This window comes from Protopterus annectens, chromosome 7.part0 (assembly GCF_019279795.1).
Source record: "Protopterus annectens isolate FY-2018-M chromosome 7.part0, PAN1.0, whole genome shotgun sequence".
Taxonomy (NCBI): Eukaryota; Metazoa; Chordata; order Ceratodontiformes; family Protopteridae; genus Protopterus; species Protopterus annectens.
The window spans coordinates 269274106-269300502 of record NC_056739.1 but is presented as its reverse complement, the minus strand read 5'-3'; the positions used below and the strand labels follow the sequence as shown (position 1 = coordinate 269300502).

The 26397-nt window shown below is 40.1% G+C and overlaps 1 protein-coding gene across 1 annotated transcript in view; it reads right to left on the bottom strand.

Annotated features, from left to right (window-relative positions):
- Nucleotides 1-26397, bottom strand: part of HS1BP3 (HCLS1 binding protein 3) — a 1094679-nt gene that overhangs the window by 586305 nt on the left and 481977 nt on the right. Inside the window, exon 5 of the mRNA XM_044076193.1 lies at nucleotides 14851-15076. Coding sequence (XP_043932128.1) covers nucleotides 14851-15076 — 226 coding nt within the window. The remainder of the gene's footprint in view (nucleotides 1-14850; nucleotides 15077-26397) is intronic.

The following is a 26397-nucleotide window of genomic DNA, read 5'->3' as shown; positions in this document are numbered from 1 at the left end:
GTGTGTGTATAAGTGCTGAAGGCCAACATTATGGCTACCTTTTGAAATGTCGGCACTCGAAAAGACGGGTGCCTAAAAGTGAAAAAAAGACTGAAAACCTGGAAAACAGAATCTTTAAAATCACTCTTCTCCTTAAAATTTCTTTTTGCAGAGGGGTACGACCCCTCCTGCACTCTCTCATGTGGGGGGCAAGTCCCCCATCCTCCAAACTTACATATACCAACTCCAAGATCACCATACCTTGGAGAAAAAGGAATATGCTGAGAAATGGCATCTTGGACTTAGTGTATTTAAGTTTGTTCTTTTAGCCATTCGGTCTACACGTTTCAGGACTTGCTCTAACATTACACATTATAAGCAAGCTTAAAATGGTATGCTTTAATGTTCATGCTTCTTGAATACTACTAGACCCCAAGCTTACTACTAACTTATGACTTTATGAACTGTTGAGGACTCCCAAAACCATACCTGGAAAAGCCACTTATGACAGGGCATGGGTTAAAAGCTTGAACCAAACGGGAGTGAAGTGGTTCTGGTCAAATTCAATTCTCTGAAAGTATTCATTCATGTACGTGAGAAAGTGGTAAAAAAATATATGCACACAACATTTATGCACCCTTCTCACCAAAGTAATGAAATCTGAGATTGCTGTAACTCCAACACAGAAACATTCCTGTGCTGCAGTCATTAGATCATTTGTTCTAATATTATTTTTTAAACACACTTTTACTGAATTATCACTTGTGACACAGATCAAACTGTACTCACAAATCAACATTAACAAACATTATATTTCACACATATTGCTATATATCATATGACCTACGCAACATTATGCAAATAATTCAATTCCTGCCCCCCTTTTTAAACAAGAAACATCTTTACTCAACCATTACTAACATAAGCAATCGTATATTTATATAAATGAAGACAAAACATACCAACACAATCCTAGTTGCAAGCATTTTACAAAACAAACCATACTGACACACTCCCAGTTGCACATATTATATATCACTTATAATCTTCACAATCATTTTCAGTCAAACATTACATAGTTCATTTAAGTCCTGCCTTCTCTTAAACTTCATTCCTCCCCTGCATGTACTGTTTCCACAATTCACATTTTTTCCTATGTAGTTTGCTCCTACCATTTTACTCAATTCCAGTAGTTTTAGCTCTGTTACTATATTCACTACTTCTAATATACTTGGTTTAGATTTTGATTTCCATTTCCTAGCAATTGCTTTTTTGGTAGCCACCATAATTAGATGCAGCAAGGCCTTACCATATCTCGGCAATTCTAATTCTGTATCACAGCTCAGAAAAAAAAACAATCTCCCCCATCACACCAATCTGCCCACCCAGCATCTCTAATAGTGCATCCTGCAGGAACTCCTTAAAGTCCCCACCTACCGCACTCCTAGAAAATATTAATTTTATTTATTTTACATTTGTTAACCGAGGGTGTCTGACTGAGCCGAAAAGGCCCCTTTTCAACAGAGGCCCAGGGAGAAAAGCTCCACACAGAAAAATTACAGATACATTTAGATTTTTAGACATGATCAGTATACAAACAAATTACAATAGACATGTTTTACAGTGGTATGCAGCACATCAACACTTACAGTGGAGAGAACAAACAAGAAAATATTAATTTAAAAATAAAGGTAATTAATAGACTTGTGTACAGCTGAAATTTGGAACATAGGTAGAAAACATACATAGTACACAGGTACAGTACATACATTGTACATTAGTGAGTGTTTGTGAGTAAGAGTGAAAACTAATATAAAGCACTCTAGGTTTAGTATGTGTACCTTATCCGCTTTTACTAGCCTGAGGAGCAGTCATGGCACTGCCAACTTTGCATGAGATGTTTCCTAATGAGGTTTTTAATTATTAGTGCATATAAATTATGTTCCAATTGCCTCTTTCTTCCCCATCACACCTCCAACATTTGCAGTCTACCTAAGGAAAAACATCTACTTGGGGTATAAAAATATCGCTGTAAACACTTTCAAGCAAAAATCCTACATCATCTAGACTTTGTTGCATATTTGGGAGACATACATATACCCTCCCATTGTTTCTTTGTGAATTGCTTATCCAATCTCCTTTCCATATCCTTTCTAACCTCCTCTGATTGATTGTTATAGTCACCATGCAATATTTTATATGCACTAATAATTGTTCCTTTTTTAATGGCAGCTTCTGTTCTAGATTCTACTAAAATTCTACCAATACTGGTCTTTCATTTAGTACCCCCACATTTCTTTCTCTTTGCCTATACTCTGATAACAATCCTTGAAATGGAAGGCAATCTCTAACCTACAGCCCAAGTAACTTCTTGGCCTCTTCCCATTCTATTAACTTTCCCTCTTTACTTATTTGCTGCCAATAATTTGGTTCCTTTGCCAGTTTTCTCCAATAAATTCCAGCTCCCTCTTGCCTATTGTCTATATCCCTAATTGCAGTCATCCCTATCGGCAGAATCGCCTTTTTCCATTCCCATGTTGGCTTAGTTCTTGGAATACTTTCTGCTACTTTATGGATATAATATTCTGTATGATTATTGTTATTCTCCTTAAAGGCCTGCATCCAAAATCCCAGTCTCTCCTTGTTTCTTGAGCTTCCCCCGTTTCAACATCATCCCTTTCCACTTTGAATTATAGTTTTCTGCTTGCTCTATGTACAAGAGCCTTAACTGTGTAGCTCTGAAATACTCCTTCAAGTTGGGTAATCCCAATCCGCCCTATTCTTCTGGAAGAATCAGCTTATCCTACTTGACTCTTGCGGTCTTCTTGACTCTTGCAGTCTTAACCTCCCAGATAAAGTCCTTAAGCTCTTTATTAATTGCTAGCCACAATTTCTTCTCTGGTTGATAAAAATATGCCTGACCTTTGTATAGGCCTAAAGGGACTAAAAACATTTTCACTGCTTGTATCTTACTATCTATACCCATATAACAAAGCTTCCGTTTTCTAAATTTTTTTTATTACATTTTTTCTAGTCAATTCCCACATATCCTTAGCTGCCACACCAGAATAATTTTTAATCCATACTCCTATATACTTTGTTTTATCATGTCCCCATAAATACGGATATTACTGAACCAATATGTGTGTGGGTACATAATTTACCACTATTGCCTTTATTTTAGCTTCTTTAATTTTTATCCTGAAAGTATCTCAGAATGTTCCACAAGACTGTAATGCCTCTTTCTGGTTTTGTCAGGTATAAAATAATATCATCTGCAAATAGAGTCATCTTTTCTTGACTACAATACCAATTATATCCTTGAATTTCTGAGTCCCTTATTTTCTTTGCCAGTGGTTCTAAATATAATGCAAACAACCAAGGGGAACGAGGGCACCCTTGCCTGGTTCCTCGGCTCAAGCAGAATTTATCAGAGGACCAAACCCAAATTTTCACCTCTGATTCCTCATATATCCTCCTAATCAACTTTATAATTTTTTCAGGAAATGCAAATACTTCCATTGCCTTGCTCATAAAGCCCCAGCTTACTCTGTCAAATACTTTCTCTGCATCAAGACCCACCAAAAACAATGGTGTCTTCTTATATTCTGCTTCCATCTGGATCATCAGTGTTCAGTTCATATGGTCATAGGTCTTCACTGCTAATGATCACAAGGGCCTTTTTATGTCTAGCCATGCATACCAAATCTCTGACAAGTTCTGATACCCTTGATAAGTGTAAGCAGGGGGTTGGGAGATGAAACATTTACAAGCAGGGGCCTGGGAAATTAACCATTTACAGGTTGCCTGTGTCCATTAGAGAAACAGGTGCCAAACCAGGGATGAATTTCCTGTTCCCCATCCAATTGTCCAAGTTGCACTTGAATTGGGTTAGGGAGGAACTCTACTTCACATGGTCGGGTAACCTGTTCCATAGACGGGGTAGTCCATGGGATACATACCTATCTCGCCAGCAAGTCCTATTTACATCACAGGCAAGGTTTAAGTCTTTAAAATGGGTAATTCTGGTGCAGTTTGTTTTGTGGATATGCAGGAGGTCCAGAGTGGTGTCTGACAATGCCCTGTACGCCAGACATAGATCTCTCCTCAACAGGCTGTAGGAGACAAAATACAGGGATAGGGTCTGGAGGTGGTCTGCACAGGACATTTTACTTATGCCGTGGATTCTTTTAGTGAGGAACCTCTGTGGACATTCCATTTGTTGGATATGCCTGGTTAGGTACATACCAAAGGAGGCACTGTACTCAATGACAGGTTTGATGAATGTCGAATACAGTGGAACAATGACTTCCTTGGACTTAGATGCCATACCTTGGTTTATAAGTTCCACAACATAGAATGATTTCCTGACTACTTTAGACATGTGATGGGCAAAGGCTAGATTACTATCTATGTGTGTTCCTAACTCCCTGACTACTGGGTCAACTCTAAGGGGTGGGTTGTCAATATGATAGTTACCAGGGGTGGATGGGGGTGGAAGACTTCCCAAAGGATACTATTATGCATTTCTTGGCATTTTGTTTTAGTGCATGGCTTTGACACCAGTTGTTTGTCTGTGTCAGCCCCCTCCTAGAGAACATTTGAGTCAGTGTGGGATTTAATGACAGCTCCTAACTTTAACTTGCAATCACCTACAAATTTATTCAGCCAGAGACCAATGACATTGGCCTTGACTTCAGAGAAGTAAGTGCCACAAAGGAGCATCCCTGAGAGACTGCACTTATGACTGGCCTCTTTGTAGAGGTCGACTCCCCAGTACTAGCTTCCTGGGTTCTGTCTGTGAGCCAGTTAGATATCCACTGGGTGACGTACGAGTTTGTACCTCTTGAGTTTGTCAACAATGCCCCACTTGGGTATTGTGTCAAATGCCTTGGCCAGGTGAAGGTAGGTAGTGTGAACTATTTTTCCCTCATCCATTGTTTTGGTCACCTTCTCAAAAAAGCCACCAGGTTGAGTAGGCATGATCTGCCCTTGACAAAACCAAACTGGTTTGGGTCCAGTGTCTGGAGGTTTACTATATCTCTATTAATGATTACCAAGATAATTCTTTACATGGCTTTACATACAAGACTAATGAGACTTAGGGGTCTGTAATTTCCAGGGCCTGTAGATAGCCCACCTTTGTGAAGAGGGATGACTGTTGCTGTTCTCCATTCATAAGGCACAAAGCCTGTTTGGAGGCTACAGTTAAATAGTAATTCCAGAGGCCCTTACAGATCATGTTTCATGCTATTTAGAAGGCATCCTGAGATACTGTATGGGCCCACTGATGCAGTGTTCTTGATCTTACAGCATTAAGGACCTGTACCCTAGTGAGTAGGGAGAGTTATATTTTGCGGTATTTCCTGAGGGAAGGTTGAGGGGAAGAGAGGGGTAAAGCTGGAGTTGACTTTATCTGCCAGTAGGTTTGCTCTATCTTCTGCCTTAGTATAGGTGGCTCCATTTACAATGAGCTCTTGCCTTTGAGGTTGCCGACATAGCTAAAGAATGCTTTGTGGTTGTCCTTGGCCTGGGAGGCCAGACTTACCTCAAATTTGGCTTTGGTAGACTATTTGTCCTCTGAGTTGTTTTAGTTTAGTTTGATGAGAGTGATTTTATCCTGCTATGTGCTGCACCTCCTAATTTTTGCCATGATTTTCTTCCTTCTGTTATACAGCCTACTGATTTTGTGATTCCACCAGGGTGGCTTGTTTTTGAGTTAGTTCTGTACTTCTTCCTGGTGGGTGCAGCTGCCTCTATGCAGGTATTAACATGCTTCTACAGGGTTTCTGTGACAGTTCTGTATAGACAGCAGTGCTCTCAGGGTTTATGGGGGCTTGAATTTTGGCCAGATTATCACTTAATAGCAGGCGGTTAGCCTTAGAGTAGCTCCTGAATATTCCAGGTTTAGCTGGGATTCCAGGTTTTATTTTTCCTTCAAAGAAGACCATTTTGTGGTGTGATTTTTACCAGGGAAGACATTACAGTAGGGGGTTTGCAGCACTCTCCCATATAAGTGTGGACCAGATGCAGTACAGTTGACTATAGTCCAGGGAGTTTGTGTTTACAAAATCCAAGAATCTCTTTGCTTGTACGTTTGGTGTCGTAAAGGATTCCCAGTTAATAGTGGGATAATTAAAGTCACCCATGAATATGATATTGGGTTGGATGGTTAGTGTTTTTAATAAGTTTAAATACATGATATGGGTTTCCTGGGTCATAAAGTTGGGACCTACAGCTTGCAAGGAAGTGGTATTGGATTTTGCCTATGGTGATTTGAACATGGAGCAGCTCAAGTGCATTCTCCTGTTTGACCAGCCTTGAAGTATATTTATTTTTGAAGTAAATAGAGACACCTCCACTTTTAGTCCCTGCCTGTGAAGAAGCTTGTCTAAATGTGTGGAAGGCATTATAACCCTGCACTGTTGGTGTGCTCTCAGTGGCTTTAAACCATGTCTCAGTGAGCAAACAGACACCGGCATTATCTAGGGTAAAGAGATCTTCTAGGGAGTGGAGTTTTTTGTTTAGACTCCTGGCACTGAGCAGTAATACCTTTAGAATTTCTAGTTTTTGATTTGCTCCCACATGGACTATGGCTGAATCATATTGGTACTTCTGGTCCAAGGACCTGAGTGTGTGTGTAATGTGGCATATCCTAGCCCCTGATAAGCAACTGATCATGACTTTCTCCTTACTCAGCCTGGTGAGAGGGACATCAATGTGTCACGATGGAGTCTTCAATGACTAGAATGTTGGCTTGTGTGCTGGCTTGACTTACAGACGTAGAGGGCTCCATGAGATGTAGTTCTATGTGTTGATGTGGGTGTTGTTTTGAAAGAGTGCATTTAGGGCTGCTGAGGGTATTTGTTATGTGTACTTCGTCTAGGAAATCTTTGTGGTTTAGTAAGGTTACATTTAAGTGCCTCAGCATATGTGGGTCAATATGTCTGCTTTGAATTGCTCATAGGTTAGTACTAGGCTAACTGCCCTTGCGAGCCATTTTAAGCCTAGTCAATTATCCCTTGTGAGAGACAAACCCTGCACCTTGGGTTTTAAGTCAAACACCTTAACCATTAGGCCACCCTCCTAAACCCTGTGTGATGGGTGCAGCGTGTGTACTACTGACAACCTTTTTAACATCAGAAGTACTTTTATTTGAGATGACAAAATGACAAGAATGATGGAACATATGAAAGACATTAAAAATCAAAAAATAGATAAAATTGTAGCTTCTCATTTTAAAGATAAACACAACAGTAATTTTTATTACTACGAGGTAGTATTTTGGAACAAATCAATATTAAAGGGGAAGATGATATTTTTCTTAAGAACAACTGTTGTATAAAGAGTCTGTTTTTATCTTAAAGTATAATACATTAATTCCTGCAGGTCTGAATGGGGAAGTTAACTGGAGGTGTTTCATTTAATTATTTAATTGTGTAATTGAATAATTGTTTTGTGTTTGTATATAAGAAACTAGTTTTATGATGCATTTTATTACTCCTTGAAGGTCTTCTACTGAGGCGCTAGAGAAAGAATGCATTTTCTTGGTGGATCTGTTCCAGTGGTATTGTTTTTTTTTTTTTTTTCAGTACATTGCCTACATTTCTTAAAACTGAACAAGAAGAAACAGAAGGGAGAAAGAAAAGAAAAAATGGTATTGTCTGTTTACAAATTCCATTATACTTAAAAATAACTGAGAAAAAAATTACTTTATAGCACGCAAAGAAAACCATATAGCACAAAAATAAGGCTAGTAAGAAAAAATTCATTACTTACAGTTAACTTTCTCCCTCCTCCTCCCCAAAGCATTTTTTGAACATTAATGTCATGAAGTAAGGCATATCCTTTAGAGTCCCTCAAAAGTCCAACAAATTCTAAAGAAGTCCAATATTTTCATATTTTCTTGTTCTGTCATATTTCACATATATAATTACTGCATTGTAATCCCACATTAAGTTACTGGTTTTATTACTGTTCATCTCCATCACCCAATTCCTGTCTTCATTTCCAATGTACTCCCGATTCTTCTAGTCAACTCTCATGCTCCCTTCCTTCACTCCAACATTTTCCAATGAAACATTGGAAAAAGTTTCACAGGTATAGTCTCTCTGTGTTTTTTATTACCAGAAGAACAAGAAGCAGAATCTCTTTCTGTTTCACAGTTTGTTGGACAAACTTTTGTATTTCCTCTTTAGCATGTACTTTATCAAAACATGATTTTGTCTCTCCAGGGAAGAACACTTTGAAGACAGCTGGGTACAGCAGTTTGAATTTCACATTTGACATTCCCTGAATAGTGGAATAAATTTGCTTCTCTTCTGGCTTGGTGTACAGTGAGTAATCATTCTCCACAAACACTCTGCTGTCTCCCCACTTCTAGTACTTTGTCCTTCTGCCACAGTTTTGTCAAAACCAACTCCTTCTGCTGGTAGGATTGCATCTTTGCTATTAAAGGTCTAGGTTGCTTTCTCATAGCCAGGTTTGGAGCATATACGTTCATAGGTTGATACTAGGCTATCTGCCCTAGGGCATTTATAAGCCTAGCCAGAGTGTGTTTGGCTTTCACCACCCTTTTAGATTAGTTGACTGTGCCTCTGTATAGTAGGTCACAGAAGATAGCCCTTTTAAGGTTAGTTTACTGTGCCTCTGTCTAGTAGAGACACAGAAAAGATCCCAGGGATAAACCTATGATCTCCCATCCACTCGTCAAGATTTCTCTTGAAGAGGGTCATTGAGGGGCTCTGCCTAACATGGATTGAGATTTTGTTCCAGAGTAAGGGGAGCCTCTGGGATATGAATCTGTCCCGCCAGCATGTCCTATTTATTTCTGTGCTGAAGTTTAAGTCCCTGGAGCATGTAACTCTAAGGTATTTAGATTTCCTGAGGTGGAGCACGTCCATTAATTCTGGTTTGGACATGGCTTTATACGTCAGGCACAGATCGCCTCTGAGTAGGCGGTAAGCAACTGAGTGGAGCTGGAGTTTCTTTAGCCTAACTGCATAGGGCATCTATTTGAGTCCCTAGATCCTCTTGGTGAGGTACTTTTGGGGTCTTTCCAGTTGCTGCAGGTGTCGGGTAAGGTACATCCCAAATGGGGCATTGTATTCAATTATGGGCCTGATGAGTAGAGGGGCACAATGACCTCTCTTGATCTAGATGTGAACCCTTTCGTGATAAGGTGGGCTATATAGAAGGTCTTTCTAATAACTTTGGCAATGTGATTATCAAAGGAGAGATTGCTATCTACTTGGGTCCCCAAATCCCTAATTACTTCTTTCATACTTAATGGATTACCACCCATGTGGTAATTTGTGGGCACTTTGTTTTTCTCAAACGGGATGACTATGCACTTTTTGGCATTTAGCTTTAGGCCATGGCTCTGGCACCAGTTATCCGTCTCTGTGAGTCCCTTTTGGAGGATGCTTGTGTCAGTCGGCGAGTCGATTATGGCACCCAGTTTGCAGTCATCTGAGAACTTGGTCAGCCATAGTCCTCCTGTGTTAGCCTGTACCTCAGAGAAATATATACCGAACAAGAGAGGTCCCAGGACTGAGCCTTGTGGGATGCCAGTTGTAACTGGTTTAGAGTCTGACATGGCACCTGCAATTTTGACCATTTGGGTTCTATCTCTGAGCCAGTTTGCAACCCATCTTGTCACATAGGGGTTGATATTTAAGCTGGTGAGCTTATTTATGATGCCCGAGTGGGGTATTGTGTCGAAGGCTATTGCGAGGTCCAGGTAGGCTGTGTGGACTACCTTCCCTTCATCTATGGCCTTGGTGACTGTTTCAAAGAAGTTGACCAGGTTCAAGAGGCAAGATCTGCCCTAAACAAAGCCGAATTGGGTAGGATCCAGTGTTTGGAGGTTCCCAATGTCTTTGTTTATGAGTTCCATGATGATATGCTCCATAGCTTTGCAGACCAGGCTAGTCAGGTTTATAGGGCGATTGTTTCCGGGGTCCGTTGTGGCACTACCTTTGTGGAGTGGGACCACTGTTGCTGTACACCATTCCTTGGGTACATATCCTGTAGTAAGGCTGAGATTGAACAGTGACTTTATGTGAGGGTTCAGTTCTTCTTGGAGCTCATGTAAGACGCAGCCCAGGACACCGTCCGGTCCCATTTTGCTTTGGAGAGGGCAGCTCTCACCTGTGCATCTGTGATGCCAGGGAGGCTATACTCTGTTGGGATAGACATTTGCTCTTTTGGGGGGAAGGGGGGGGGGGAGTTTGCACTGAACCTGTCTGCCAGGATGTTGGCAATGTCTGTGGGTTCAGTGTATTTTCTGTCATTTTGCACTAACTCAGAGCATATCTGGGAGTTGCCACCCAGGTTCCTGTCATAACTACAGAAGGCCTTGTGATTATCTTTAGCGTCTTGTGCAATTTTTCTTTCGAAGCTGGCCTTAGATAATTTTATGAGGGATCGTAGTTTCTTGCTAGTACTGATCAGAGATGCCTTCCCTTTTTGGAATTTTGCTCTATCATGTAGTAGCTTCCTCCTTCTGTCATATAGCTTATTTATGGCTGGGGTCCACCAGACAGGTCTCCTGCCTTTGGAGGAGTGAGTCTTGGTTTTATTTGGGATAGCACGATCCATGCATTCCTGTAGGTGTCCATAGAATGCGTTTGTAAAGGATTCTGCGGTTTGGGCCGTATTTTCCTCTGGCCCGGGGGCTTTGAAGGATTCCACCTCGGTTGTGAGAAGTGTGAAGTTTGCTTTTGAGAAGATCGTCACCGTGGTTTCCTTGGCTGGGGGTGGGGACGGGATACGGTTGTCCAGTGAGATTAATTTATGGTCAGAACATGAGGGGTATACCTCTGGTACGGAACATACAGTCCCCCATGTTGGTGATGATCAGGTCCAATATGTTTTCCCCTCTTGTGGGAGTGGTGACCAGTTGTTCCATAGCATTTGATTTTATAAGTTCTAGGAAGCATTGGGCGAGGGTGTTGGGGCTTGAGTAGTGCTCCCAGTTTATGTTTGGGTAGTTGAAGTCACCCAATATGATAGTGTTTGGAGAGACCTTCATATTCTCCAGGGTTCTCAGGAAATCTGAGTGGGGTTCCTGAGTTTGGGAGGGTGGTCTGTAGCAGGCTACAAACTGAAAGGCAGTTTTGCCCACTGTTAGTTGCACATGGATGGCCTCCGATGCTTCGTGCAGTGCCACTAACCTGAAGGTGTGGGTATCTTTGATGAATATGGGTATTCCCCCTCCTTTTATGGTTCGGTCCGAGTTTTGGGGCTGAAAATCATGGTATGAGGTATAACCTAGCAGTGCTGGGGTGCTCTCGGGAGCCTTGAACTAGGTTTCTGTTACTGCACAGATATCGATATTCTCCATACTGAGGAGAGCCTCGAGTGCATGCATCTTGAGGTTTAGACTTCTGGCGTTGAGCAGCATTACCCTTAGTTTCTTTTTCCTTGTGTTGTCTATGGAGGTGGGTTTGTCTTTTGAGCCTTGCCTAAAAAAGGCACTATGGGGGTGTCAAGAGCCTTAGCCAATATTCGAAAGCCCAAGGGTGACAGGTGCAAGCCGTCCCTAGCAAAGCAACGTGGCTTGTCGAGCATGTCATCCCAAGCTGACAGAGACTGGATCCCCTTTGAATGACACCAATACTTTAGCCAATTGTTAAAATTGATCATTTTGTCTTTATACTGTGGCATCATTCTTGGTGAGGGTAAGATGCAACTCAAGGTCAGGGTCATACCGGCCTGGGCTACATGATCAGAGAACTCCTCTATGTCTCTTTTCATGTAGTCCAGGGAGGTACGTCTCAGGTCATTCACACCAGCATGGACAATGACGGAGTCATATTTGTACTTGCTTTGGAGTGACCTGAGTGCTTGTGTTATGTGGCGGATCCTGGCACCCGACAGGCAGCTTACAGTGACCTTCTCCTTGTTCAGCCTGGTGAGTGGGATGTCAGTGTGTCTGACAACAGAGTCACCTATTACAAGTGTATTAGGTGTGTTTAGCCTTAAGGGCTGTGACTGTGTGGCACACTGACTTTGTGAACAATGTGATACGCGGGTATTGTTGTGGGGTAGCGGTTGCTTCGATGTCTGCTTTGGATGTCTCTGCTGCTTGGGAAGATTTTTATTTAGAGCCTCCGAGTATGTTTTTGTGTGTTTATGAGTTTGGTTTGCTGTTGCGATAGGTCTATGTGAGACTGGATTTGTGGTGTGTGTGGTTACCTTCTCCGCCTGACTGACTGTGCCAGTACTGGGTTGAGAGAGCTCAGCTTCCAGTTTGGCTATATAGTTGCATCTCTCACATATATTTCAGCTTGTTTTGAAGAGGAGAGGGTGGTCTGTGTACATAAGGCAGTTGTAACATTGCCTCAAGATTCCCAGATTCACCAGCTGGACTGGAGAGTAAACCCGAAACTGACTTTTGGACATGCCAGAATAGTATAAGGAACTACTTTTTGACTGATCAAAAAGGACCAATAAGGAGCCAAGTACTTTAAGGGAGTTGCTCGTATAAGTAATCTTATAAGTAAGCACTAATAAACTAAAGTTAAGATTACTTATACGAGCAACTGCAAGGCTTTAGAATGAAAATAGAGTGCTTACTTTGAGATTTAGAACAGTTCTAAGGGAAAAAGTGAAGAGCAGACTTTGTGGAGCCGGGAATAGTTTAAACCCATTTAAGCGGCACTGTCCAATGCTGCTCTATTCGCTAAATCGTGCAAAACTGCGCAAATGCGGGTTTTAAAGCAGGGAAACAGAGAGAGATAGGAACTGACCCAAAACAGCCAAATAAGCTACTAGTTTCAGGGCTGAGACCACTCCTCCAGGGACAGATAGGCTGCTCAAAGCTCCCCACTCTCACTGGTGAACAGAGAAGCTTCCTCCTATCCAAGTAAGGATATGGGCAACACAGGAAACTATACCACAGTCCGGAATTCAGTAAAACCTGAAATCTGGACTAATCTATTTCAGCAAAGGCAGGAAAAGAGAATTTTTTTTTTGTTTTTTTTCAGGAAACAGCAGAAAAACACACAGAAAACACTGTAAATGCTATAAACAGGCTAGCGCACTTTAGTGTGTAGCCTACGACACTTATACAATACAAAAACGACTGAAATTGATATAAAACAAGTGCAAAAACTGTGATGAGTCTAAAGCCTGGGCTTTAGAATGAAAACAGAGTGCTTACTTTGAGATTTAGAACAGTTCTAAGGGAAAAAGTGAAGAGCAGACTTTACGGAGCCGGGAATAGTTTAAACCCGTTTAAGCGGCGCATAATGTACCCCTTCAACTAACAGCTCCTGCTGTGGAATACCAGTCCAGTTGCTTATTTGTGCTTTCATAAAATAAATGCAGTCCGTTCCTTCCAGCTTTTCTGGTATAGCTGAAAATATCAGGGTTTTCCTATGTGTTCTGCCCTCTAATTCTATTACTTCTGAAACATCTCTTCCTTCCTGAGCAGTCTCATATTCGGTCAGCTTTTTTTCTTTCTTCACTCTCTCTTTTTTTTTTTTTTTTTTATCCTCTCTATCTTTTCTGTTTACAGCTTCTTCCATTTTTTCCAGCCTTTTCTTGTTTGTGTTGATATATAGACAGTTGTTTTAATTTTTTTAACCAGGTAGTCAGGTCCTCTGTAATTCTTTTTCCTGGCATCCAGGCAGTACTTACTAGCCAGTTCCTGAAAAAATTTGCCCATACAAGTCTACTGGCCTTCTGCTGTGTTGTTGTTTTTTTCACTGGGAGAACTAGAAAGAATGTTTTACTTACGTACAACCATCTGTTTTCCACAGTAATGATATGAACTGTCAGGACCCACTAGAGTGAGTTGATGTACAAGACAATAGACATACTGTCTGTCTGAATAGCCATCACCCCTGGAGGAAGAGCATCTTGAAATGCTGCTACCCTAATGGGACTACTCTCATTTCCAGGCCACTGATGTGAAGACTGGCCTCCAACTTGGACAGTCCCTCCTAAGTAATCTCCCCCAGCCCTAGTTGGGAGGGTCAGTAGTCACTATGGCTGCCAGTGGTGTGCGGATTAAAAGGCAGCTCTGAGAAATGTCTCTTGTAGTGAACCACCAAGTAATATGCTCCTTGCAAATTCTTGTAATTCATATTGGAGTATTCATATTCATCAGATGAAGTTTTTTTCTGACGAAAACGCCAATTTATACAAGCAGCGTTAATTTGTGTGACTACACTGACTGAATAAATTTCTTCGCGTGACTTGGTCTCTCATTTGGGTTCTCTGAGTGAAATTGTGGTTTGTTAAATAATCCTCTGCACCCAAGTGTCTTTAGTGATGGCAAGTCCAGGCTTGTGGATGCAGGGATTAACTGCCCCCCAACTGCCTCAAGAACACAGCAGTCAGTCAACCCTTCAGGAGCACTGATTGAGAAGGACCTCTACAACAGTGATTTTGTGAGTCTCCCCTGTCACAAGGATGTCATCTATTATTGGAGTTCCTCCCTATGCCACAGGAGGATCTGTCTCCATAGGAGTCTAGGGAAAAACCTTGTCACTTCTGGAACCATATTTTATATACATAAATATTAATGAAGTACAAACGGAGAAAGAACTTGGAAAAAAAAGTAGTTATAATACATAATAAAAGATAGCACTTATCCAAAACACTAAAACGCCCAAACAAGCTACAAAGACCATGTTCATTTGCTGAAGTTGCAAACAAGATCTGAAGTAATTCTGACTAGAAAGGAGGATTATGGGTAAGGGGAGGAGCTCAAGCTACAGAGCCAAGTCTTTACAGGTGGCTGAAGTCAGATCTGAGGTTGGATCCAAGACCCATTTGTTGAGGAACAGATGAAAGAGACAACATCAGATCTAACATGTTGGTAATGAAAAAAAGAAAAAAGAAAAAAAGGTTTCTGACCTCATAATACCCAATGGATCCAGAGCTTCTTCCTCTTCCTCTTCTTCTTCTTCCTTCTCTCTTGTTTTGGGTGCAGTATGCACTTTTTTATTTTTTGCTGAAATGAAGTGTGGAATGTCGCCTGAAGTCTCCTTTTCACTAAAGAAATCAAATGCTTCACTCTCCTTTACTTCCTTCTCTTCCTCGTAGTTGCTTACAACATCTGCAACATGACTGGATTTTGCACCTAAAAGGATGACACAATGAAATGATTATATACACATTATGTTTATGCTTTTGTCTTCACTAGAAATACCAGGCACGTTAATCAAAATAGTTAGTATGAAAAAACTGTACCAAGTATCTGCACTTCCATGCTCAACTATCAGTTCAAACAGCAATCTTTTAAGTATACCTATTTTAAGCTTTAAATTCCATACAGACACAAACAACTTAACTATCCATAGTGCTAAAAATTAGTATAAATGCCATGGAAACCCATGAACTTTGGTAAGCTGGTGGTATTAAAAATACCTATGGGTCTAAAGACAAATGTACACAATCCCCAGGATTCAGTAAACTCCGCGTATACCTTGAGCAAAGCCTATATGGAGTTTACATGTATGTGCGTTGATGGGCAGTGAGAAGCAGCTGTCATTGAATATTTATGCTGCGCACAGCATTTAAACATAAATAAGTGAGGTTTCATGGCTGGCAACAATGCTGCCGGCAAGGAAACTGTGTAAGAGAACATGGACAGCAATTCTGTTTAAGTCAAAGCACCACGGTTTTTGTGCGGAATGCCACAATGATCACCAGGGCTTAGCAGGCAGCTCTCAATCTCTTAGTGCAAGACATCTGGACAAAGGCCAACATAATGGGAGGATGATGACCCAGAAATAGGGACATATTTGACATACTTGCTCTTTAGAAATGTGCTAGAAAAAACAGCAATTTGTGTTGATACATTTTCTGAAGGATTTAAAATCTGAAACCCAAATGTATGTGGTTACTGAGTCACATCAGTGCTGTGATTATCCCAAGGATATGCAGAAAACCACAAATTTTGATAAGGAACACATGAAAAATACAAAGCAATAATCTGGACATTCTATGAAAATCTGGACAGTTGAGAGGTATGATTAAGTATATGGTCCAAACACAGTACAGGACAGTGTATCTACAGTGCAAGATATTGTGAAATCTCATTCCTGGCATTCTATACTGAACTTCTGTAAATGATCTGTAAAGGTACATGGACTGCCATGTAAAATAAACACTCAGGAAGTGTGTATACTGAATTGGGACACAGACATGAATAGTAGGAATGAACAAAGAGAAAGAGGACAGGTGAAACAACCTAATGTACAGCAGATGAAAGCATGTCAATAGAAACGGTTGCAGCGGCAATACCAATCACATCAATCGGGTACACTAGGGACTGCACAGTGAAAATGTATATTATGTGACTGTGTATATTATCTGACTGTCATACAAGGTGACATAACAATGGGTAAAACGTCTGTGTGAGATGAGCATCCTTACACGAATAATGCAGAGGACATCTATCAGGGATGTTACATACAATTGGAGTAGGGTACTTATTGTGAAGCTGTGCAAATTGATTTGCCTGAATACAAGTGTAATCTCAGCAGAGGTCTCCAGCAAGTAGGGCACAGGTGAAGGCTAATGGACATTAAAAGAAGCAAGCACAATCATGGACATATGTGATTTAGAGTGATCAGAGATGATTCTGTACAAACACACTTGCACAACTATTATGATACATCCACACTCTATGAGGGCAATCACACACACTGTCCTGGCACCATAATATCTGCTGGAGGTGCTAGGCGGGACACTGCTATCCCTGTATGCAATATTATAATCAATACAGGCTAGCTTACTTTGTATATATGGCACAATGTATACCGTCATGAATGTTACCCAAGCAATTAATGTTGTCAAACAACTACGTATGTACTGTGTGTATCACCAGAACATTTAGCACACATGCATCTGGTGTAACTTAATGGGGGTTCCACACCATCAGACAGTAATGTTTATGCCACAAATAGAATACCTAGACATGGCCAGTAAGATGTGTGACAGCTCACTGTGACAATGGTGGTACACTTCAGTTACACATCACTGGAAGATGTGTAGGGAGGTACACGAAGAAGGGTGCATTGTACTCAGTTATTGGTGCAATGAAGACTATGGAGGTATTATGGCCTCTGATGCGGATGTCCTTCACATACAAGGGGTAGTCAGCACTGTGAACACATGCTGGTGGGCGTTCTACTTACTATCTAGCCCAGGACACAGGTCACATACCTACTGGTCTGACTAAAGGGTGTGATGTCTACATTGTACTTCGATTGTGCAAGAAAAATGACCACTTGAGCTCCTCACCACACAGAATTTATTAAAATTAAAATTAAGCGCTTTCGTCCACACAATGTCTGGACTTCATCAGAATAGCATCATAAAATTCACACTCACTTTTAAAGTTTTACAAGAACCCCCCATATAATTAATTAACATTTAAAGTAGCATGCATGAAATAAAATGAAAAAATACTTTTTTTTTTTTAAAATACAAAATAAAACCATAGGCACATATATAATGCCATTTACAACAACATAGATTTCAATTTCAGATAGCTTGAGATGGAAATAACATCATTTAGCCCCGGATGGTGCCCAGCATTAACTCTGAGGTGCCACTTTAATTCCAAGACCTCTAAAAGAATGTCACTGGGTCCACCTCGAGGATCATTGACCAGACCCTCTATAACAATGAATTTAAAGGTGTGTGTAGGGTGGAACTTAAGATGTCTAAATAGAGCATTACGCTCATCTTTCTTGTTAATGTCATAACTGTGCTGATAAATACGATACCCAAAATGCCCAATGGTTTTGCCAATATAAAAACAGGTGCAGTCATTACAGACTGCTGCATATATCACCCATTTGCTATCACGGTTGAACTTCCTTTGTAATTTAATAATTCCATATCCATGTATGTAAACTTCCCTCCCTTCCAAAATCATTTTGCATTGGGTACAGTGCCCACATTTACTCATTCTACCTATGTTGGGACAACCCAGGCTCCTCTCACTCATCATCTTGAAGCATGCTTCTTTTTTGTACACTAGTTTGGCCTATCCCCAAGTTTGCTGGCAACCTCTGGATCATGCCTAAAAATTGACCAAAATTTGTCAATGGTTTGCTTGATATCTTTGAAATGTCCATTGTAAGGTAACACCAAGGCCTTACTGAAACCTATGTTGCTCTCCTTGTTTCCAGAATTAGTGACTACGTGTGTCTCACTGTATCCTTGTAGGGGCCTATAAAAACCAACCTGTCTCTTCCTTTTGACTTTGTTAAATATTTCACAAAAAAAGTTTTGTGGATAGCCTCTTTTTAAAAACATGTCAAATAATTTTCTATACCCATCAAGAAACTGGACTTCTTGACTGACCAGCCTTGCTAATCTGACACATTGACCCTTGACAATAGATTTTTTTTTGGTTGATGGGGTACCAACTCTGAAAATGTAAGTAGGAGTTGGAATAAATTGGATTTCTATAAAGGTTTAATTCAAACCACATCAAGAAAATTCACATAATCAGAGTCCATCGTCATGGTAAATTCCAAAAATTCTGTGGAAGAGTTAATAAATTGAAGAAATAACTCTAATCTATCCACCGAGTCAAGCCAAAAAATTATGATGTCATCAATAAACCGTTTGCACAGACACCAACTGTCTTTAAATTCAGACGTAAATAACACATTGGTCTCCCAGAATGTCATCACTACATTGGCAAACAGTGGTGTGCATTCAGCATCCACGGCTACACTATAAATCTGTCTAAATAATTGTCCTCTGAAACTTATAAAATTGTTTTTAAGGACAATTTCCATTAAGGAACTTAAAGTAATGCTTTTTGTTGTTCCCTAATTGTGTGTGTAATGCCAAAAACTGGTAGAACCAATCAATTCCTGTCTGATGTGGGATGGTGATATACAAATGTTTGACATCAATACAAACAAAAAGGAGGTCATCACTGTATATCAGTCACTCCACCCAGGAAATCCCATGAATCCTTGAGTAGTGGAGAATAGTCATTAAAGATGTTCTTCAATTCTTGGTCAATATAGCAAGCAATAAAGAAAGTCTTAGACCCCTTGGCATCTATGATGGGTCTTCAAAGGAGTTTCAATCAATGATTTGTGAATCTTTGGAAGACCAAAAATCGTGGGTGTCCTGGGATACTGCACTTTCATAAATTCCAACTCACTCAAGGTGATTTGACCATTCAAAAAGAGATCTTCTAGGGCTAAATTACCTCTATTCATCGCCACATTCATTTAATTGAGGGAAATCTCCTCATAATTGGTTGACAAAAGTAATGAGAAAATTCTGTTAATATATTCATTGGTACTCATGACTACAAGCCCACCTCCCTTATCGGGCTTCATAATTCACACAGAACTGTCAGACCTAATGTCTCTGAGAAATTTAGCTTCATCCCTGGAAAAATTAGTAAAAGTTTGTATTGGACATTTAACAATTTTTCTAATTTCTTCCTCACACAGCACTTCAAAAATAGCAATAATGGGGTGTAATGTTGGGTTATATGTACTGGGCTTTCTTGAAAACAGTTTCAATTGTAATAAGACTTGATCTAGTTTCGCCTTCTGCATAGGTACAAAGGTCAGTCCTTTTTGAAATAAATCAGCCCAACTACTAGAGATCTCATGGTGATTGTAATTAAAAATGGGTAGAATGAGTAAATGTGGGCACTGTACCCAAAGCAAAATGATTTTGGAAGGGACTGAAGTTTACATACATGGGTATGGAATTATTAAATTACAAAGGAAGTACAACTGTGATAGCAAAGGGGTGATCTATGCAGCAGTCTGTAATTACTGCACCTGCTTTTATATTGGCAAAACCATTAGGAATTTTAGGTATCATATTTATCAGCACAGTTATGACATTAATAAGAAAGATGAGCGTAATGCTATATTTAGACATCTTAAGGTCCTACACATACCTTTAAATTTATTGTTATAGAGGATCTGGTTAATGATCCCCGAGGTGGACCCAGTGACATTCTTTTAGAGGTTTTGGAATTAAAGTGGCAGCTCAGAGTTAATGCTGGGAACCATCCAGGGCTAAATGATGTTATTTCCATCTCAAGCTGTCTGAAATTGAAATCTATGTTGTTGTTGTAAATGGCATTATATATGTGCCTATGGTTTTATTTTGTATTTTTTAAAAAAGTATTTTTACATTTTACTTCATGCATGCTACTTTAAATGTTAATTAATTATCTGGGGGTGTGTTCTGGTACAACTTTAAAAGTGTGTGTGAATGTTATGATGTTATTCTGATTAAGTTCAGACACTGTGCAGACGGAAGCGCTTAATTTTAATTTTAATAAATTCAGTATGGTGCAGAGCTCAAAGTGGTTGTTTTTCTTAGATCAGTTAGTGTGTTTGCTGTTTTACTTTGTCATTGTTGGTTATGGATGGTACCACAGAGGGTTTGGTTAGCACTGCAGAAAGACTGCAAACACTTTTTGAATCAGTGGGCAATCTTACTGCCATTGTCCAGAGACTTTCACAACAAGTCAATTTGGTGTTGTTTTCGGGTCCTATTTCCAAGCACAGGAATGTTGTTTTAAACAATCAACAAGATTTTGGAACTTTCGGGTTCGAGTAATGTTTCGGAGATTTCCCTCAGGGCAAAGAACAGTTGTTTCAGTTCCTAATGATGACGTCAGGCAACAAGGTCACAGTAGTTCATTTGGTTCAGGTGCCAAAAATGGCGAGGTGAGCGGCACCAGCTCTTTTAGCCTGAATGAATGGCTCAAAAGAGATCTGTTTAATCATATTTCACAGGACAATCTAGTTAATGTTGGTGCATTCGACAAATGGCTGAAATCCCTTCAGAACATGGTAAAAAATATTGGAAATTACAACTTGAATGTGAATATTTACAAGAGTGCCTGACAGTGGAAAGGATACCTAAAGGTTTGAGATTGTGGAAATTTCCCTCAGGGCTCACCAAGGACTCTAATCTACATTGCGAGTTAATCAACAAACATGGTTGCGAGTTACTGCAGGTATTAATCAATGACTATGGCAGACAAATGTGTGTGCTGAACAGCTCTATTGAAAATTTGGACAATTCACTTAGAAATTATTTATTATTTGATGTTAAAATTGATCGGTATATAGCTATTTTTTTGAAAGCAGGTCAGTTTATTCAAGAATTAAAAGCCAATAAAATTAAAAAGTTTAATAAAGACCAGAGGGAATATGACAATAATACTGCCTACCCTCAACATCCTGGTAATGCATCAGATGTATTTAGTAATGTTAATGACGTTAATGCTTGTCATGTGAATAGTGAAAATGGTGTAGTTACTGATGAGTCTTTTGAAGGTGATGCTGCCCCTTTAGACCCACCCTCCCCCCGAGGAGATGAGAGGTTACTGAACCGGGGGGGGGCAGCAACAACTATAAACATCAGGGTCCCCCCCAACCAAGGTTTCAATTATTGCCAACAGGGTTGGACAGGGAACAAGCGGAGGAGGAGGAATATGGATCCAATGAGACAGAACAACAGGCATTAACCTCCCATTCTGTGTACACAGTTGTATCAAACACTTTAGGTGACTTTCACATTTATAATTACAATCACCATGAGGTCTCTAGTAGTTGGGCTGATTTATTTCAAAAAGGACTGACCTTGTACCTATGCAGAAGGTGAAACTAGATCAAGTCTTATTACAATTGAAACTGTTTTCAAGAAAGCTGAATTTAAGCCTTCTGTATGGCAATGAAGGTATTTATACTGAGTTGTATCAAGCCAACAAGAGGCCCAGTACATATAACCCAACATTACACCCCATTACTGCTATTTTTGAAGTGCTGTGTGAGGAAGAAATTAGAAGAACTGTTAAATGTCCAATATAGACTTTTACTAATTTTTTTCCAGGGATGAAGCTAAATTTCTCAGAGACATTAGGTCTGACAGTTCTGTGTGAATTATGAAGCCCAATAAGGGAGGCGGGCTTGTAGTCATGAGTACCAATGATTAAATTAACAGAATTTCCTTATTACTTCTGTCAACCGATTATGAGATTTCCCTCAATGAAATGAATGTGGCGATTCATACAGTTGATTTAGCCCTAGAAGATCTTTTTTTGAATGGTCAAATCACCTTGAGTGAGTTGAAATTTATAAAAGTGCAGTATCCCAGGACCCCCACAATTTTTGGTCTTCCAAAAATTCACGAATCATTGATTGAACCTCCTTTAAGACGCATCATAGATGCCAAGCAGTCTAAGACTTTCTTTATTGCCCGCTACATTGACCAAGAATTGAAGAACATCTTTAATGACTATTCTCGACTACTCCAGGATTCACGGGATTTCCTGGGTAGAGTGACTGAAAGGACCTTTTTGTTTGTATTGATATAAAAAATTTGTATACCACATGAGACAGGAATTGATTGGTTCTACCAGTTTTTGTCATTACACACAAAATTAGGGAACAAGAAAAGCATTACTTTAAGTTCCTTAATGGAAATTGTCCTTAAAAACTAAGTTTCAAAGGACAATTATTTAGACAGATTAATGGTGTAGCCATGAGCGTTGCATGCGCACCAGTATTTGCCAATGTAGTGATGGCATTCAGGAGACCAATGGGTTATTTACTTCTGAATTTAAAGACAGTTGGTGTCTATACAAACGGTTTATTTATGACGACATAATTTTCTGGCTTGACTCGGTGGATAGATTAGAGTTATTTCTTCACTTTATTAACTCTTCCACAGAATTTTTGGAATTTACCATGGTGGTGGACTCTGATTATGTGAATTTTCTTGATGTGTCCTTGCCCAAGAATAGGGAAGTTGGGAGGTCTGAATCAAACGTTTATAGAAAGCCAATTTATTCCAACTCCTACTTACATTTTCAGAGTTGGCACCCCATCCGCCAGAAAAAATCTATTGCCAAGGGTCAATGTGTCAGATTAGCAAGGATGGTCAGTCAAGAAGTCCAGTTTCTTGATGAGTGTAGAAAATTATAGGACATGTTCTTAAAAAGAGGTTAACCACAAAACGTTTTGTGTGAAATATTTAACGAAGTCAAAAGGAAGAGACAGGTTGGTTTGTATAGGCCCCTATAAGGATACAGTGAGACACACGCAGTGACTAATTGTGGAAACAAGGAGAGCAACATAGGTTTCAGTAAGGCCTTGTTGTTACCTTACAATGGACATTTCAAAGAGATCAAGCAAACCATTGACAAATTCTGGTCAATGTTTAAGCATGATCCAGAAGTTGCTAGCAAACTTGGGGATAGGCCAACTATAGTGTAAAAAAAGAAACATGCCTCAAGATGATGATTGAGAGGAGCCTGCGTTGTCCCAACATAGGTAGAATGAGTAAATGTGGGCACTGTACCCAATGCAAAATGATTTTGGAAGGGACGGAAGTTTACATACATGGGTATGGATTTATTAAATTACAAAGGAAGTACAACTGTGATAGCAAAGGGGTGATCTATGCAAGTCTGTAATTACTGCACCTGTTTTTATATTGGCAAAACCATAAGGCATTTTAGGTATCGTATTTATCAGCACAGTTATGACATTAACAAGAAAGATGAGCGTAATGCTCTATTTAGACATCTTAAGGTCCACCCTACACATACCTTTAAATTCATTGTTATAGAGGGTCTGGTTAATGATCATCCTCGAGGTGGACCCAGTGACATTCTTTTAGAGGTCTTGGAATTAAAGTGGCACCTCAGAGTTAATGCTGGGCACCATCCGGGGCTAAATGATGTTATTTCCATCTCAAGCCATCTGAAATTGAAAGCTATATTATTGTTGTAAATGGCATTATATATGTGCCTATGGTTTTATTTTGTATTTTTTAAAAAAAGTATTTTTTTAATTTTATTTCATGCATGCTACTTTAAATGTTAATTAATTATCTGGGGGTGTGTTCTGGTACAACTTTAAAAGTGTGTGTGAAGTTTATGATGTTATTCTGATGAAGTCCAGACATTGTGAGGACAAAAGCGCTTAATTTTAATTTTAATAAATTCACTGTGTTGCGGAGCTCAAAGTGGTCATTTTCTTACATCAGTTGGTGTGTTTGCTGTTTTACTTTGTCATACTTGGATTGTGTGTTTGTTTTCCTTACGTAATAAATCCCCCCATGTTTTCTTGTCATTGCAGATGTTGTTATGGCTGTAGCAGCAATCTTTGGTGTGTTTTGATACTGTCTGTATATACTAATATCATAGTTGGAGTCAATGATTGCCCACAATCTGTAGTCCTTCAGGCAGCTGTTTTGACACAGGATGTGTACGTCTTCTGTGGTGGTCATCACTTAAACAATGGACAGCAAAGGGCCTAGCAGACAGCCTTGATGTACGGACCTGAGATAAAGGTCACTTCACACATGTCAACATATTTAGATGCCATGTATGTGATTCACTGGTCTACCTACTTGGTGATATAGATGTATATAGTCACATCTGACAGTGAAGAGTGAATACCTCAGTGTGGATGCGTGTCAAATGCCTTAGGCTTGTCAAGTTCAAAAGGCTGATAGTGTTGCCATCATGCATGCCCTCGATGACCTCTTTCAGTATATCTAATAAACGCAACAGCCATGATGTAGCATTAACAACTCACACGGATCTATTCCACACAATCAGGATATCACAAGTGTCCATTTAGAAAAGGTCCATGATGACATGTTGGTCTATCTCACAGATGAGTTGAATCAGAATGTGTTTATACATGCATGCATCAGGTGCTCCCCCCACAAACTCACACGGATGCATGTTGAAAACACCCTTCTATAGGAACACAGTTTGTGTGGAGGGTGTGTTGAAGTGTGTATTAAAACATGTCAGAAAAGTGTATGCTATGAGTCACGTTACAGGCAAACTGTGATGTTGTCACAGCCCACTGACTCTGTGTGACAGGCCTCAATGAAGGTAAGACAGTGCTTATATTGGCTATCTTCAACTGGCCTAGAGCTTGAACACAATCCCCCATGGACAGATCATTGAGAAACTCTCCTAGCTGGAGATTAAACCTCATGTCACTAGATGGGTAACCAACTGGCTCACTGACAGAGCACATACTGTGAAAGTTGGTGAATCAACTTATACCAGTACAGCTGTCACTACTGGTGTACCCGAGGGATCTGTGCTTGCCCCTTTACTGTTTGGAATCTATTTCTTGACATTTCAGGCTAAAGTACATGGCTTTTGGCTTACCAAATTTGCTAATTCTTGCATACTTGGTGCAATCATTGAGTCCACCTATGATACTATAAGAGGGGCTAACACAGACAAATGATAGGTGACAAAGCCACATAGTCTACAAATAAATGCAAACGTGTTTTTATTTTGGCCTTCTGCAAAGTGGAATTCCCTGCTGATTACAGCATTGACAACAGTCCTGCTATGCTGAAACCCAGTGATGCAAGCACTGGGAACACAAATACACAGCAATCTGCACTTTGACCACCAAGTGACCACAGTGGTATTGAAAGCCTATGTTGTGCACATCATAAGTTATGCCATCATATTACGATTTCAGAATTATATTACACCACTGTACTCAAAACTCATTAGAACACTAATACAGAGTATAATTGTCTCACCAGACACATGCAGCAGGTGGAGAGAACAGGTTACTCACCAAAAACACACGGAATACAAACCATGCCATGATGTATGTGGACAGACTGAAATCCATGTCACTATAATCTGTATAGTACGATAAGGTAACTTCTGCCTGGCCTCCAGGCCGGCCTCTGACCCTGGCCTACTGGAAATAGTGCACATCCACAAATCAGATACAAGTGATGACATCAGCAGTAAGTGGTGAGGAGAATATGGTAATGATAGTGTCCCACATTCTGGTGTAAAAGGCTTCCTGTAATCACACACACACACACACACACACACACACACACACACACACACACACACACACACACACACACACACACACACACACCACACACCACACACCACACACACACACAACAGTCAACTGGGGTGAGAATAAAACCCTTACCTAAGTACACAGACTACAGAAATCTGTATTTCAGATAAGTATCAAAGCTCAAGTCTGACTTGGAGTGTCTAAAATAAGACTTTGTAGTTGATGACATCGGTGGTGTCTGGTGAGGAGAATATGCCAGTAACAGTGTCCCATATGCTGGTGTAAAAGGCTCTTTCTGTAATGTCAAGCAAGTATACTCACACAGACTCACACACACACAGTTGACTGCAGTGAGATCAGAACCCCCACCTAAGTACAAAGACTACAGAACTTGGTACTTTACACAAGTGCCACAGCACAAGTCTGACTTTTACAAAACTGCAGATCAACTTATAGTGGATGCTATCAGTAGGGCATGCTGAAGAGAATATGTTGGGAGGCCTGCATGAAATGGATATGTATGTATGCATGTGCAAGTATCAAAACACTGTCCAACCATGGGATTGGA